Below are 18,148 nucleotides of genomic sequence, written 5' to 3'. Positions count from 1 at the left end.
GGGCAGCACAGGGCCTAAGTATCCCTTAAGCCCCACTTAAGCCCTCAGAATTTCCCACAAAGGGGCATGGCAGAGCCAACATTTTCTCACTTGGTTTACAGGACTGTCAACAAATACATTATTCTGTTCGTTTTAGGTGAATGCAGGATTGGGAACAACAGAACAAGCAGTAAGACTGAGATGCAAATATGACAGAAGGTATCATAAACAGATAGTTAAGGGTTAATGCTTCTTTTACCTGTAAAGGGTTAAGAAGTTCACCTAGCCTAGCTGACACCTGACCAGAGGAACCAATGGGGGAACAAAATGTTTCAAAAGGAAAGAGGGAAGTTTTCCTTTGTTTATAGTCTCAGTTTCAGCCAGAGTGAAAAAGATCAAGGAACCAGCCTCTTATCAGAGTAGTAAGTTTTAGAAAGGGATAAACAGGTTTATGTTTATTTTCTTTGTAATTTGTCTTGGTACCATTAAGGAAAATTATCAAATTTGGGTATTCTTGTGTGTATTAAGATTTTTGCCCAGGGGAACATCCTCTGTGTTTTGAATCTGTTGTCTGAGAGAGTAGCTGGTATGCTAATCTCTCCCAGAGGATTTTCTTTTACCTTTCTTTTCTTTAATTAAAAGCCTTTTTTTTTTAAATACCTGATTGATTTTTTCCTTGTGTTTAAATCCAACAGGGTTGGATCTGGATCCACCAGGAGTTGGTGGGAGAAAGGAGGGGGGACGGTTAATTTCTCCTTGTTTTAAGATCCAAGGGGTTTGGATCTGTGTTCACCAGGAAATTGGTGAAGTCTCTCAAGGCTACTCAGAAAAGAAAAGTAGTGCTTGGGGGTGGTGGCAGTGATACCAGATCTAAGCTGGTAATTAAGCTTAGAAGTGTCCATGCAGGTCCCCACATCTGTACCCTAAAGTTCAGAGTGGGGAAGGAACCTTGACAGAAGGACCTGCTTGAATTATGATTTCCAAACACACATTTGAGTTAGGATTAATACAAAATGTTGCATGTCCATATAGTAATAGCTGATTATGTAAACATTAACTTGTGAATAATAGCCTTGTTCACAATGTGTGTACATTACATAGCTATTGACAGACCAATATATTTTTAATGAGAAACCGGTATTCAAACCAAAAAGGTCTTTTCTCTGTGTTACTGAAATATCAATTTATTATGAAAAGTGAATTCATGAAGTTGCCATTCATATTAATCACAAATCTTTTCTTCTTCAAAAACGTTTGTTTTTTAAAAAATAGCTGGTATTTATTTAACATATAATATCCTTGATTAAATTGATCTTAAACCAGTTTTATGGAATCTTAATGTAAATCATTACACATGAGAAAGAAACCATGGGAACAAGGGAAAAGGAGGAGGGAAGAATATTGCTAGTTGTAGTGGGAGTTGAATTATTCATTGGAAATGGGAGAGGGTTCAGAAAAGAGTTACAAGAATGATTCGAAGTCTGGATTGCCTTCTTTATAGTGAGAGACTTAAAGAGGCTCATTGTCCAGCCATGACAAAAGAAAGGCAGGAAGCAATGGATGTGATTTAATTAGGCCACAGCTTTATTAACCTAAAATATCTCAGAGTATCTGGCAATAAGTTGTACAGTGCAGGTCATCATTAAAGCTATATTTTAGTCATGGATATTTTTAGTAAAAGTCACGGATAGGTCACGGGCAGTAAACAAAAGTTCATGGCCCATGACCTGTCCATGACTTGTACTATATACCCCTGACTAAAACTGGGGAGGGGGGAAGGCCGCAGGTGCTGGGGTAGGGGGGACGGTTCAGCGGGCACCGTGGGAAGCGGATGGCAGCATGCGGCCCGGGACCCCCGCTGGTGCTGGTGGTGGTGGGGTTGGCAGGCTCCCTACCTGGCTTCTCATGGCTCCCTGGAAGTGAGGACAGTCCCTCTCTCAATCCCTAGCTCCATGCGCTGTCTCTGCCTCCAGCTCTGGCTCCACAACTTCCATTGGCTGGGAACACGTCACCGCTTCTGGGCCCCCCCCCAAGGTAAGTGCAGCCCAGAGCCCTTAACCCCTTCTGCACCTCAACCCCCAGCCCTAGCCCCCTCCCACATCCAAACTCCTGCTGCTGCTGGAGGAAAGGGGCGTAGTGGCCCAAGCTGCTTAGGAGGCCTCAGGGCCAGCTGCACCGGCCTCTGCAGAAGTCACGGAAAGTCACAGAATCTGTAACGTCTTTGACCTCTGTGACAGAATCGCAGCCTTAGTCATCATTAATCATTTCCCTCTGTTTGGGGGTGGCATCAGCTCTCCCCCTTTCCAACCTGGTCCCAGCCATCTCGTTGTTTGGATACCACCACCCCTCTCTCATATGAAGGAGGGGGATTGGGTCTCCACTGTACCACATGTTCATAAGAACATAAGAACGGCCGTACCGGGTCAGACCAAAGGTCCATCTAGCCCAGTATCTGTCTACCGACAGTGGCCAATGCCAAGTGCCCCAGAGGGAGTGAACCTAACAGGCAATGATCAAGTGATCTCTCTCCTGCTATCCATCTCCATCCTCTGATGAACAGAGGCTAGGGACATCATTCCTTACCCTTCCTGGCTAATAGCTATTTATGGACTTAGCCACCATGAATTTACCCAGTTCGCTTTCAAACATTGTTATAGTCCCAGCCTTCACAACCTCCTCAGGTAAGGAGTTCCACAAGTTGACTGTGCGCTGTGTGAAGAACTTCTTCCTTTTATTTGTTTTAAACCTGCTACCTATTAATTTCATTTGGTGACCCCTAGTTCTTGTATTATGGGAATAAGTAAATAACTTTTCCTTATCCACTTTCTCCACATCACTCATGATTTTATATACCTCTATCATATCCCCCCTTAGTTTCCTGTTTTCCAAGCTGAAGAGGCCTAGCCTCTTTAATCTTTCCTCATATGGGACCCTCTCCAAACCCCTAATCTTTTTAGTTGCCTTTTCTGAACCTTTTCTAGTGCTAGAATATCTTTTTTGAGGTGAGGAGACCACATCTGTACACAGTATTCGAGATGTAGGAGTAGCATGGATTTATATAAGGGCAATAATATATTCTCATTCTTATTCTCTATCCCTTTTTTAATGATTCCTAACATCCTGTTTGCTTTTTTGACTGCCTCTGCTCACTGCGTGGACATCTTCAGAGAACTATCCACGATGACACCAAGATCTTTTTCCTGACTCGTTGTAGCTAAATTAGCACCCATCATATTGTATGTATAGTTGGAGTTATTTTTTCCAATAAGCATTACTTTACATTTATCCGCATTAACTTCATTTGCCATTTTGTTGCCCAGTCACTTCGTTTTGTGAGATCTTTTTGAAGTTCTTCACAATCTGCTTTGGTCTTAACTATCTTGAGTAGTTTAGTATCATCTGTAAACTTTGCCACCTCACTGTTTACCCCTTTCTCCACATCATTTATGAATAAATTGAATAGAATTGGTCCTAGGACTGACCCTTGGGGAACACCACTAGTTACCCCTCTCCATTCTGAGAATTTACCATTTATTCCTACCCTTTGTTCCCTGTCTTTTAACCAGTTCTCAGTCCATGAAAGGACCTTCCCTTTTATCCCATGACAGCTTAATTTACCTAAGAGCCTTTGGTGAGGAACCTTGTCAAAGGCTTTCTGGAAATCTAAGTACACTATGTCCACTGGATCCCCCTTGTCCACATGTTTGTTGACCCCTTCAAAGAACTCTAATAGATTAGTAAGACACGATTTCCCTTTACAGAAACCATGCTGACTATTGCTCAACAGTTTATGTTTTTCTATGTGTCTTGACAATTTTATTCTTAACTATTGTTTCAACTAATTTGCCCAATACCGACGTTAGACTTACCAGTCTGTAATTGCCGGGATCACCTCTACAGCCCTTTTTAAATATTGGCATTACATTAGCTAACTTCCAGTCATTGGGTACCAAAGCCGATTTAAAGGACAGGTTACAAACCTTAGTTAATAGTTACGCAACTTCACATTTGAGTTCTTTCAGAACTCTTGGGTGAATGCTATCTGGTCCTGGTGACTTGTTAATGTTGAGTTTATCAATTAATTCCAAAACCTCCTCTAGTGACACTTCAATCTGTGACAGATCCTCAGATTTCTCATCTACAAAAGCTGGCTCAAGTTTGGGAATCTCCCTAACATCCTCAACCGTGAAGACGGAAGCAAAGAACCCATTTAGTTTCTCCGCAATGACTTTATCGTCTTTAAGCGATCCTTTTGTATCTCGATTGTCAAGGGGCCCCACTGGTTGTTTAGCAGGCTTCCTGCTTCTGATGTACTTAAAAAACATTTTGTTATTACCTTTGGAGTTTTTGGCTAGCCGTTCTTCAAAGTCCTCTTTGGATTTTCTTATTACACTCTTGCACTTAAGCTGGCAGTATTTGTGCTCCTTTCTATTTGCCTCACTAGGATTTGACTTCCACTTTTTAAAGGAAGTCTTTTTATCTCTCACTGCTTCTTTTACATGGTTGTTAAGCCACGGTGGCTCTTTTTTAGTTCTTTTACTGTGTTTCTTAATTTGGGGTATACATTGAAGTTGTGTCTCTATTATGGTGTCTTTAAAAAGCACCCATGCAACTTGCAGAGATTTCACTTTAGTCAGTGTACCTTTTAACTTTTGTTTAACTAACCCACTCATTTTTGTATAGTTCCCTCTTTTGAAATTAAATGCCACAGTGTTGGGCTGTTGAGGTGTTTTTCCCCCCACAGGGATGTTGAATGCTATTGTATTATGGTCACTATTTCCAAGCGGTTCTGCTATAGTTATCTCTTGGACCGGCTCCTGCGCTCCACTCAGGATTAAATCTAGAGTTGCCTCTCCCCTTGTGGGTTCCCATACCAGCTGCTCCATGAAGCAGTCATTTAAAGTATCGAGCAATTTTATCTCTGCATTTCATCCTGAAGTGAAATGTTTCCAGTCAATATGGGGATAATTGAAATCCCCCACTATTATTGGGTTCTTAATTTTAATAGCCTCTCTGATTTCCCTTAGCATTTCATCATCACTATTACTGTCCTGGTCAGGTGGTCGATAATAGATCCCTAATGCTATATTTTTATTAGAGCATGAAATTTCTATCCATAGCAATTCTTTGGAACATGTGGATTCGCTTAAGATTTTTACTTCATTTGAATATACATTTTCTTTCACATATAGTGCCACTCCCACCCCGCACGACCTGTTCTGTCTTTCCGATATATTTTGTACCCCGGAATGATTGTGTCCCATTGTTAGCATTCCTGAATGCCTTTCCCTAGACTCCTTAAGGGATGCTTTCCTCTAAACTCCCTTCCAGTCAATTTTTTCTGATGACCATATTGCTTCTCTAACGAGTACCCGCACTGGACATCTGCAACAAGAAGGTATCAGCAATTACCTTGGCTGCCTCTCCCGATGCACCCACCAGGTTCTCAGATACTTACTAATTCCTTCCTTAATATGGGACTGTGATAGGACACCCAGCCAGACAGTTAGCTATAAAATCCCTCTTGCTAGCTGTTCTCTACTTGCTTAACCTGTAAAGGGTTAAAAAGTCTAACTGCATGCACAGGTTAAAGGAAGTGAGTGGGCACCTGGCCAAAAGAGCCAATGGGAAGGCTAGAACTTTTCAAAATTGAAACAAGACTCCCCTTTTGTCTGTCTGTGGCTGTTCTCCCGGAGAGGGGAGACAGAGCAGCAATGCTGTAAGAAGCTTTAAGCCAGGTAGGAAAAATCATTAAATCATACCTAGAAACTACTCATTTGAAACCCCAGATATGTAAATGGATCAGGAAATGTCTAGGAAGATGCAACAAGGTTTCTCTCTTTTATTTCTTTATGGCTTGTGGACTTCTCTGTGCTAACCTCCAAATGCTTTTGTTTTGCTTGTAACCATTAAGCTGGACCTCAAGAAAACCATTCTTGATGCTTAATTATTATGTTTGCTCTTTTTAATTCTAGCAATAGCCTAAGTTCCAGATATATTTTCTTTCTTTTTGTTTTTAATAAAATTTACCTTTAAGAACAGGACTAGGTTTTTGTGTCCTAAGAGGTTTGTGCACATGTTGTTTAATTAGCTGCTGGCAACAGCTGATTTCCTTTGTTTTCTTTTTCAGCTCTTCCCTGGAAGGGGGGGAGATTTGAAAGGGCTTGAGGTATCCCACAGGGAGGAATTCCCAAGTTCAAAAGGTTTTTTGCATTTTGGTGGAGGCAGCATCTACCCATCCAAGTCAGAGAGAAGCTATAACCTCGGGAGTTTAATACAAGCCTGGAAGGGCCAGTATTAATTTTTAGAGTCCTTGCTGGCCCCCACCTTCTGCACTCAGCCAGAGTAGGGGATCAGCCTTGACAGGGACAAAAATATATCTGCGCCCCTGCCAGAGGTGTATCACTGAATCAGTCAGCTACCCAACCAGAAGACATGTGCAGGTGCGTAATTAACAATCTTCCTTGGTCACATATGAATTTATCCACCTCACATACCCCCTGGCCTTACAAATCCCCAGAGGCTTCATGATACCTGTCATAACCTCCACTCCAACATTTCAGACCAAACAGTTGTCACTCTGGAGAAAAAAATCCTGCATCTGCCCCAAATCCCTCTTAGCTCAAATTATCAAGTTGACCCCCAATTGTTCACACGCAGGTGAAAAACTGCCACATGCAATGCCTGCTCCTGTGCCAAATGGTGTACAAGGGGCATCAACTGATACCAGAGCATGTCCCTCCTTGACCCATTCCCTTACTCCCTGTAGAGCACTCCTCCACTCATGCCGACTCAGAGCTGCCCAATCACCAAGGCCCAGCAGTGAACTTCATTTGCCCTACCCTAGCCAAGAAAAAAAATCTCTGCCGGGGGAAAACTTCCACGCTTCTTAGGGTCTTGTCACTGTCTCCCACTGCTGCTGCTTTCCGTTCTTTCTCTTGTGATCCTGGGGTGATTCTGATCCATCCTTGCAAGGACTCTGCTGGATACCCTGAGGCTCCTAGGGGCCCCCTATACCATATACAACAGGTGGATCCCTGTGACCATGTGTAATCACGCCAGGCTCCTCCACTGCCTCCACACAGTAGCTGCTGTTGATCCACAACTGATGAGAGCTTGACGGGGTTTCCCTTCCTCCTGTGCCTCTGGGGCTCTGGCTCTACACCTCCCCTTACTGCCTGAGGTGGGGGGAGTTTCCCTCCTTCCACATGTTTGGTACCCAAGCCCTACACCCTCTCCCTTGCTAACTATACTTGCATGTGGGAGGGGAGATTCCCGTTCTCCCTCCTGATTCCACTGCACTGCTGCAGTGAGCACATGCAGGCATTTGGAGCTGTTGCTGTAATCTGCCTAGAAGTGGAGACAGTTGCCAGCCCAGTCCCAGGTGAGAGGACTTCTCCGGAACTCCCTGGGGTATAAATACCTTCTTCCTTCCCCTCTCTGGTCACCTGTAAGGATAGTGCCTCCCCCACCTGGTCAGGCCACTTCCTGTTCCTCCTTGCCCCATTCAAGTAAACCTTCTAGGGTTGACTGGGCCGTTAAAAGTCCAGTCGGCGGTGCTGCAAGTCTAAGGTAGGTTAGTCTCTACCTGTCCTGGCACCATGCTGCGCCCCTATCATAACCTTAGTCCCAGATTTGGACCTTAGCGTCCAAAATATGGGGGTTAGCATGAAAACCTCCAAGCTTAGTTACCAGCTTGGACCTGGTACCTGCTGCCACCACCCAAAAAATTAGAGTGTTTTGGGGCACTCTGGTCCCCCTGAAAAACCTTCCCTGGGACCCCAAGACCCAAATCCCTTGAGTCTCACCACAAAGGGAAATAATCCTTTTTCCCTTCCCCCCTCCAGGTGCTCCTGGAGAGATACACAGACACAAGCTCTGTGAAACTACACAGAGAGACTCCCCCTCTCTGTTCCCAATCCTGGAAACAAAAAATACTTTCCTATTCCCCCAGAGGGAATGCAAAATCAGGCTAGCAATCCAACACACAGATCTCCCCGATTTCTTCCTCCCACCAATTCCCTGGTGAGTACAGACTCAATTTCCCTGAGTAAAGAAAAACTCCAACAGGTCTTAAAAGAAAGCTTTATATAAAAAGAAAGAAAAATACATACAAATGTTCTCTCTGTATTTAGATGATACAACACAGGGTCAATTGCTTAAAAGAATATTGAATAAACAGCCTTATTCAAAAAGAATACAAATCAAAGCACTCCAGCACTTATATTCATGCAAATACCAAAGAAAAGAAACCATAGAACTTACTATCTGATCTCTTTGTCCTTACACTTAGAAACAGAAGACTAGAAAGTAGAACTACTTCTCCAAAGCTCAGAGAAAGCAGGCAGGCAGACAAAAGACAAAAGACACTCAATTCCCTCCACCCAAAGTTGAAAAAATCCGGTTTCCTGATTGGTCCTCTGGTCAGGTGCTTCAGGTGAAAGAGACATTAACCCTTAGCTATCTGTTTATGACAGCCCCGAAAGCAGCGAGCAGGTCCAGCTCCTAGGCAGGGGGCTCAGTGCGCTGCCACTGTACCAAGCACCAGCTCCACACTCCCACTGGCCAGGAACCGCAGCCAATGGGAGCTGGGGAAAAGGGAATTTGGCAGTGCCTGCAGCTGAGAGCAGCATGCAAAGCCTCCTGGTTCCCCCACCTACGAGTCAAACCTGCTGGCCACTTCCAGGATGCAGCACGGTGCCAGGGAGCCTGCCTTAGCCCCAACTGCACCGCTGACTGAGAACCGCCAGAGGTAAGCCCATGCCCCAACCCCGGCCCCAACCGGTTGCCCCAGCCCTAAGCTCCCTACAAACTGGGAACCTCCTTCTGCACCCCAAATCCCTCATCCCCAGCCCCACCCCAGAGCATGCACCCTCAGCCGGAGCCCTCACCCCGCCACCCCAACCCCCTGTCCCAGCCCAGAGCCCCTTCTCACACCCCAAACCCCTCATCCATGGCCCAAACCCAGAGCCCACATCCCCAGTCCAGAGTCTGTACTCTGTCCAGCACCCCAACCCTCCTGCCTTAACTGCAGCCCCCTCCTGCACCTCAAACCCCTCATCCTCAGCCCCACCCCAGTCCTCTCCCCCTCCCACACCCAAACTCCCTGCCCCAGCCCAGTGAATGTGAGTGAGGGAGCGTGAGCCACCGAGGTAGGGGGAAATGCAGTGAGCGGGGGTGGGGAAGGGCCTCAGGGAAGGGGCAGGGCTAGGGTGTTCAGCTTTGTGCTATTAGAAAGTTGGCAGCCCTAAAACCTTCCCTTCCACCCATTGCCAATGGAGTCCTTTTAGGGGTAATGACTTCTTTCCTTCTGTCCTGCGGGACAAAGGATACACTGTATACGGTTGTGGTGGGCACAATATATTTAGTTTTATCCAAAAGAAGGTTAAGAGGTGACTCGATCATGGCCTAAAAGTAACTGACAGTAGACAGCTCCTAACAGTAGATAGCTCTTTAATTTATCAGCATTTGAGATCCAGTAATTGGAAGGTGAAATTAGACAAATTCACACTAGATACAAAGTGCAATTTTTTAAACACGAGGGTAATCAAGCATTAGAACAATTTACGTACAGATGTGGTGAATTCTCCATCTCCAGGAGTCTTCAAATCAAAACTAGATGTCTTTCTGAACAATACACTATAGCTAAAACAGAAGTTATGTGTTTGATGCAGTAATTACTTGTTGAGGTTTTATGGGCTATGATACACAGGTAGCCACACTAGATGATTATACCAATCCCTTCTGGCAGTAAAATCTAAGAACCTATAATAGTTCTTGTGAATTCATCCTTTTTCTCTGTTGACAAAGTATCTACGAATCAATGATTACCTTAAAAGGTATTAATTATTCAGAAATATTTTGCCAAACTATTTTCAGCCTATCTGTTCTTTGGAAATTATTTGTTTCAGCTATTTGATTTTCATTATTTGTGGTGTGTGATGGATCCCTCTAGTCATGTGGTATTTTTCTCCTCTGTGATTGGAGAACTGAAAAATCTTTGAACAAGCAAATATTGAGCACTGTACCCTCTGCTATGAATTTTTGATCAAAGCTGTGATAAAATTCATAATATTTTCCTGCTTTGTGGACATTTTCACAAGTATTTGGTGGTTATCGGAGTACTCACAAATTATGAACAACACAACCCCTCAAAGAGCAGTGGAGTAAAGTCAGCCTATTTATCCACAAACATATTTATCCATTTGTTTGGGTTTTTTTCTCATCATACAGCAACCTTTAGTTATTAGCACTAAAAGACTAGAAAGAGGTTACATTATACGTAAACAGATAAACTCAACATTTTAACGTATTCTCATTATGACAGAGGTATAAAAATGAAACATTTTTTACATCTAATTTATCCAAATATACAGATGTTGTAGTCTATATAGATTTCAATAAAGGTGACGGTTACTATAGTATGTTGCAATTATCTTACTTGTAATGGCTCAAAAAAACCCAAACCCCAATCAATAACAATAAGAGCTTCATTTAAATCTGTCAGACCCAGATATACTCCATTTAATTGAAAGGCTCTTAACTCTAGTCATTTCCTGGATATAAAGCTACTTTACTTAAGCTCCAGCATTTTTAATTTATCTCATGCTAAAAAGCAGAATGTTGGACTCACAAGGAGTGCTTACATAAAGGCTCAGACAACCAGATCTCTTGGTGTCTCTTTGTTTTGCAGGATACAAATACAACAGCAATGTAAATACTCAACTGCAGAGTAAACATTATGTAACCACAAAGTAAGGATGACATGCCCTGTATATTATCAGGGCCTAATTTCCTGAAATGTATGCTCAGTGCCTTCATTTCCTTTTGTCAATCAAGCTAATCTGATGTCACAGTAAGAAAGGGACCTACATTCTTCTTTCCATACAAATTTCCCAAACTTTAAGTACTGATCTAGCCCTCTTAAAGTGATGATTCTGAGGACTGACCTTCCCCCATTAATCTTAAAACCTGCCTGCATTCAGGGAAAAGCAAACTCTTATCTGTGCCAATGTCAGTGCATCTACAAAGCCCTGCAGCTTAGTCCACACCTTGTGAGGGATGTGCTTGCAAACAGTTAAGGCTTATTATCCTCTCTGTATTCATATCACTTTCCCATTTACAATTCAAGCTATGGCTACTACAGGCATCAAAAGATTGTTTACAATGCAGTGTACCTGATTCTTCCTTTGCCTTCTTTGGGAAGCACTGCTCGTGGGAGAATACTGCTGTTTTAAATAATGAAAAGCTTCAAAACCAAGACATTGCTTACAAAAAACAAACACTGAACCTCCAAAGTATGTTTCTGACAGATCACTTAATAAAATATGAGCTAGTTTCCTGTAAGAACACCTGATGATGTTAATAACATCAAGAAAGTCCTACAAAGAAGATTGTTTGAAAACATCAGGAAAAAGTATGGAGATTCTGTTGAACAAAACTGGCTTAAATGTTCAACTCATTTAAGAGTTGGGGGAAAGAGGTTGTTTTGTTCTTCCATGCCCATCTGAACTGACAGAGAGAAAATTCCTGCATGTGGATGTGACATCAAGGACCAAATACATTGGCTTCAATTAAATTATTCAATTAAATTATTTAATTAAATCAGTGTAACTGAAATACAAATGTTGCCCTAGGAGAACACCTAATTTCCTGGCTTACACGAACAGATTCAGATTCTTCACAAGGCCACCTTCTACAGTGAGAATTATGCATTGCTGAAAAAAGAGAGCATGTTAGCCTCTTGCCTACAATAGGAATGATCAGAATGGATTTATTTTCCAAAATCCACTATCTACTCCAACTGAATGCTTTGAGGCTCTTATCTCATGAAATATATGGAAGACTATTATTAGATTCTCCATGTCTTCCACAAGTCCTTTTCTTCATGACTACACCTACTGATAAGATAGTAATCTTTTCCAAATACTAGCATCTTCTAATGAGCACTAGAAACCTAAAATAAATAACCTATATTACTGTGCACTTTGTATTTCTAATCCCTGGCAGGTTCGAGCCTGCCATACATTTTATCTTTAGTTGAAACTACCATTTTCCCTCTTTGGCATGATTTGGGAAAACAACAGCAGCAAGTGATAAACTTTAAAGAAAACTGTAGCAATGAAAGAGTCAGCATTTCCCTGTTCTGCACCACAGACTGAATATCATGCTAAATAAAAAGCCTTTTTAAAAAATAAAATTACATTTAACTTGAGGGAAGAGCAGCACAACCCTATAGAAAAGATGCACCCGATGCTGTTAGTCCTAACAACTGAAAATGCATAATTTCTGTAACGGACTAATGTGTTTTATATGTTCCAGACTTATGCTGTAAAAACAGTCTGCCTACAAATGTCAGATGTCACAAATAATGAACTTCAGATCTAATTCATGATCTTGACTGAAAGCCTGAATGATTATAATGAATGATTATAAACTAAAGCCTCAGAATATAATAAAAGGGAATTATAATTAGAATTTAAGTAATGTTAAAACCAGAACAATCCCCACATTACAAAAAGTCCAATGTACTGCATTCCAATTAAGGTTCTAGTAAGTGATTACAGAAAATTGAAGAATTAGGCCAAATGACCACACGAAAATGAGTGGACAGAGGTTTTTAAATTTTTCATGATATGATCCATCCTGGAATGAAATCCTGGATCGTTTTCAGATCAAAACAAATCTGAGCGTTTCTGACTTTTGAGAAGATCTGAAATAAAATTGTGCACATTTCTTAAGACCTTTTCTGTAATGGAAACAAGCTCTAAAACTCTGATCCATCCACTGGCATAATATGTGCTGAATTGTCTCTTTCTGGAGTCTGGCATAGACAGGAGGATGGGAAAAAGCAGTCTGAAGAAGATAGGAAGAGAATTCTGTGGCCTATCTTGATAATTATTTCCAGGACCCTGCTCCTCAAGACTTTTTTTAAACTCAGTCAGCAAGCTATTTCTCTATTCTGAGCAATTCACCCACAGGAAGAGGATTTAGAAAGCAACCAACGGCAGCCATTAATCTTGAATTTAAATATAGTTAGAAAGAATGGGATTTTAAGATACTGAGATCTGAGGCCTGAAGACAGAGTTCAGCAAACTTCAAGACATGATAACTCTCTGAAAGAAAATGAAACAGACCATATCCAATGCTCTTCTTAATTTTTCAGAGGCATAAAATCCGCACTAAAAGTTTAAAAAGTAATTCATAGTCTTATTGAACCATTACATAGACTGTCTTCCCTTAAAGGGTTGGTTGGCCAAGTGAGACTTCTGCAGGCCAGAATGATGGTCTAATAATAATTTAGTAGGTAAACAATCTCATCTCCCACATTTCCTGTTTAACTCTTGTTAAAAATGTGGGACACTGCAATCAATATTTTTGGCAGGTTAAAAATGTTGGGCCAAACTCATAATAGGTATAATAATATAAATGATTTACCCAAGAGATTAATTTGGCCCATTTTTTTAATTTGGTGATGGGTGGTAGTTTGTTTTGTTTTAATTTATTCTGTGCATTAAATTGACAATTTCTCTCCAAGGGGCTGAAAATTACTAAAATACATATATTGCCATGAATCCTTAGTTACTTCTTCAGTGAACATTCAATCATGTTGCTTCAACCAGGACCTATGGTATTTTTCAGCAATGCCATGTTGTCAGAAGCTTAAGCAGCTCCTTTGCGGTTAAGTGCAGCTTTACATCTTTAAACCAGCAATAGCCTGTGAAACTAAAAAGGCAAATCATAAGGTGACTTTTACTGCTGCAAAGATTCAGAATTATAACTTCTTCCCCTCAGTCCTTTAAACTTCTCAGAAATGTAATGTTTCAACATATACCCTGCAAATAGTTAATACTCTGAAGGCATTAAAATAAAAATTAATCCTTTCCCTGAATTGTCCCCTGCCAAAAATAATACAAACGCCCTGTGTGAGATCCTCCAGTCTTTACAGAAGTAAGCTTACCACTGAAATAATATATAATTAAATATACCATGGAATAAATTCAACATTTCATTAAATTCATATAATGAAGATGCTTTCAAAATTATTATTTTAAAAAAATAGATCAATAAGGGTATTATCAGTTCTTTCTAAACTTCATGAAACATGAAGCTGTAGAGAAATGTGTGGACAACTTTCAGAGTCTCTATTTCCAAATAACTTTTAAAGCTGAGCCTTAAGAATAAATCTGGGCAATGACTCTGGGACACTGTCCTTGAAGTCCTGAGGGTAAGCTGTTTAATGGTAGTATTGATCCACCCCTTACATTTGCTGATACTACAGTGGTTCAGTGTTCAGTCAATTTATGTGCTCAGGAAGAATTAGTGAAGTGGAATGCTTTTAGACAAGAATGACTAGAGCCGCCTTTCATTTATTGTTATAAATGTCTGAGGATTTTAATCAAGGGAGAGGTTTAAATTTAAAGATAAATTTTATTGTAATAGAAAAGCTCTGAGGCACCAATGTATGCCTTGTGCAGGATAGTTTCATTCTGGTTCAATGAACTAGCCATTAACTTAAATACAGGCAAGTTGTTTAAATTAACCAACAATAAAAGTGAGAGCAGCTAGAAAGATGATAGTAGGTGAAGACAATGAAAAGGAAAGGCTTTCCTCTCCTCAATGTCACCCTGGCTTTGAAAAGGCCATCTATGTTATTGGCACCAGGCACCCTACACGTAATGTTAAAAGACAAAGTTGCCCTTCTCTCATACATATCTAGTCCAGTTCATAGTGGCCTCATGCCTTGCCCTAGCACACTCTTGTGCAGTTTAGAAATATTTGGTTTAGACAGAAGATCAAAGCTCTATATGGACAGGAAGCAGATTAGCATATAGGGAACTGAGTATTTCCAGCCCTGAGAACAGATTACTCTTTAGCAAGGCCTGGCCTAGTTTAAGTTCCAAGAGAGACATATGTTTCTGGTATGACGACCTTGTGGTTATGTTTGGCTGAAAGAAGGCTTTGCACTTCAGGAATGCTGAATTCTGGATTTTTCTCCGATGTTAAATAGTGCTTTGCCAATAGTGTTCCTTTTCCACATTCATTCGTTTTTGTTAGTTAATATGCCATAGTTCAGAAGTCTTATGAAAAATACGGGAAAGCAGCAATACCTTCATTCAGAGGTAAGACTTCAAACCAAATACTCTATGAAGCCTACTTTAACCCTAGTACATTATGTTACTCCCAAATGAAATTATTGTGAGCCAGATTTACAAAAGAACCTTGTGCTCAATGATCATCACAGATATAGTGAAAAATGAAAGTTGTGAGCCTGCCAGTAACTCTGCATACCACTCCCCCTAACTTTGACATCCCAGATAATGTAGATCAATTAACGTAAATAACTTTGCCAATCTGCGTGTGCGCATCTCTTTTTTTGTTTGTATTTTAAGCTGTAACATGCATATGAGATAAATTCACTGCTTACCTTTCAAAACCGATCTGTCGTAATGTTTTCTCCCATGTAGAACCTAGAAAAAAAAACATTGAATAAAGAACCTCTAATTTTTAGTTTCTCTTATTCGTCCACTTCTTGTCTGTAGCTAGATTCTGTATTTTATTTTGGTTTTTTCACCCACTGAAAACACCTTTACATGGTGTCACCTCATAATGGAGACCTGCCAGAACAGACTACCACTGACTGACATGGACTGTTTTAAGGTGTCATCTTACATCACCCCTTCCCCATTGCAAAGCAATTGGTCACTCCCACAGTTGTCTTTACATTCAAATGTGGCCTGTTGAAATTGCTAAATCAGCATATTCACACACTATACTCTTGAAACTTCACCTTTTAGTTTTACTGGTAATATTCATTTAGATTCTTGTCAAAAGTTAAACAGAAACTTAAAATCCCACCATGTCTTTTGTTTTAAACAAAGAAACATTGTGAAAAGATTTTCTACTGGTTGTTTAACAGATGCAGATCTTGCAAACACCTAATACTGACACCACTAAAGCTTCTTTATAAGTCAAGGACTCAATCCTGTAAGCATGATAAATAAAAGAGTTATCCCTAACCCTGTGAGCACTCCAACTGACTTCATACCATTGACTCCTATCGGACTACTCCTGTAAATCGTGCAAGACTGAGCCCCATGTAGTTAAAGGGATGCAACCACAAAGCCAAGGTTCAAAACTGGACCAATATTTTATGCCCTGCGGGAAATATAATTACAGAAACTGTAAGAGAGACAGTAATTCCTGTCAATGAATGACCCTGAAATACTGTTTTGCTGCTACAGTGACAATCATCCAAAAGAGGGAGCACAAATTAACTAAAACTCTGTCACCAGACTTTTGCCAACATCATAGATAACTCTCCATCAATTATGTTTAGGACAACAGAAAAATCAAAAAGAAAAAGCTATGTTGGATGTTGCTCTATAGAGAATAGAGGAATGGTGGAAAAAAGGTGTTCAGATTCAAACAGCTATATTTGGAGAATCTGAACTCTGTAGCCCAGATCCACCTCTTATGAAAAAATGGAGAACATCTTTTTCACTGGCAGATCGAAGTCCTGCCTGATGAATGTGCATGGAGCACATGATGACATTTTGCGGTCACTGGGAAAAAAATCCCAGTACATACAACCATAGAATGTCAGGGTTGGAAGGGACCTCAGGAGGTAATCTAGTCCAATCCCCTGCTCAAAGCAGGACCAATCCCCATATATTCTTTACAATCAGTCCCCTTCTATTCTGTTAAAGGGATTTCTCCAAATTGACATAAAAATGAGCTGTTGAGTGCTCAGCACTTTTGAAAAATCAGGCCACTTATTTAATACCCTAACTTTAATGAAGTTTATGTTTTTATACACATAAATGTTGGCATTGAGGTGGTTTCTATTTTATCTGCTAAACTATGCAGAATACACCAGTAAGGAAGTGGTTAACTGCCAAAATGATCTATTTCCCTATTTATGTTACCTATTAAGTATTACAGTGCCACTTTTGTTTTCTAAATTGGAAATTATACCTATTAAAACTAATGTAGTAAAAAATGAAGTTTGTTTTGTAAAGGCATTATGTTTTGTAGGGCTCCCTTCACCCACTCCTAAATCAGGGGCAAGCACACTTTTTGGCCTGAGGGTCATATCGGGTTTTCAAAATTGTATGGAGGGCTGGCTAGGGGAGGCTGTGCCTCCCCAAACAGCCAGGTGTGGTCCGGCCCCCACCCCCATCCGACCCCCCGCACCTCCGCTTCTCACTGCCTGACGGCCTGCCTGCACCATCCAACCCTCTCTGTTCCCTGTCCCCTGTCTGCTCCCCCATGACCCTTGCCCCATCCACCCTTTCCCTGTCCCCTGACCGCCCCTGGACCTCCCACCCCTGCCGCCCCATGCAACCCCTCTTCTCATTCCTGACTGCCCCTCTGGGACCCCTGCCTCATCCTACCACTCCTTCTCCCTGACTTCCCTCGGAACCCCTGCCTCTGACTACCCCCCTGCCACCCCATCCAACCCTCTGCTTCCTGACTGTCGCCCAGGGACCCCGCCAGCATTCAACCCCCGTTCCCCGCCCTCTGACCGCCGAGACCTCTATCCACATCCCCACCCCCTGACCACCACCCCAAACTCCCTGACCACCACCCCCTGACCACCACCACCACATCCCCACCCCCTGACCACCACCCCCTGACCACCACCCCAAACTCCAACCCCCCACCCCTGCTCCCTGCCCCCTTACTGCGCTGCCTGGAGCACCGGTGGCTGGCAGCACTACAGATGCACCCCCCAGAGCACCAGGACAGGCAAGTCCTGCTGCCTGGATGGAGTCAGTCACGCCACTGTGCAGCACAGAGCACCAGGTCAGGCTACGGCTCTGCAGCTGCGCTGCACAGCAAGAGCTCGTAGCCCCACTGCCCAGAGCATTGCACCAGTGCGCTGAGGCTGCGAGGGAGGAGGAACAGTGGAGGAGAGGCCGGGAGCAAGCCTCCCAGGCCAGGAGCTCGGGGCCAGGGAGGAGAGTCCCGTGGGCCGGATGTGGCCCGTGGGCCGTAGTTTGCCCACCTCTGTCCTAAATAGAGAGCAATATAAGTAAGGCCACTAGGGCCTGCTGAACAAATCTAAGTATTTAATCTCCTGTTTTTAAAATAATCTTTGCAAAAAAAAATCCTAAAAAAATTTACATTCCTAAAATCAATATAAGTTTGACTTTTAATTTCATAT

At 42.0% G+C, this 18,148-nt stretch overlaps 1 protein-coding gene across 1 annotated transcript in view; it reads right to left on the bottom strand.

Annotated features, from left to right (window-relative positions):
• PIEZO2 (piezo type mechanosensitive ion channel component 2) overlaps positions 1-18,148 on the bottom strand; it is a 484,884-nt gene that overhangs the window by 237,156 nt on the left and 229,580 nt on the right. The window contains exon 4 of the mRNA XM_050942210.1: positions 15,407-15,449. Coding sequence (XP_050798167.1) covers positions 15,407-15,449 — 43 coding nt within the window. The remainder of the gene's footprint in view (positions 1-15,406; positions 15,450-18,148) is intronic.

The sequence above is a fragment of the Gopherus flavomarginatus genome, chromosome 2 (genome assembly GCF_025201925.1).
Source record: "Gopherus flavomarginatus isolate rGopFla2 chromosome 2, rGopFla2.mat.asm, whole genome shotgun sequence".
Lineage (NCBI taxonomy): Eukaryota > Metazoa > Chordata > Testudines > Testudinidae > Gopherus > Gopherus flavomarginatus.
This window is presented reverse-complemented; position numbering and strand designations above follow the sequence as displayed.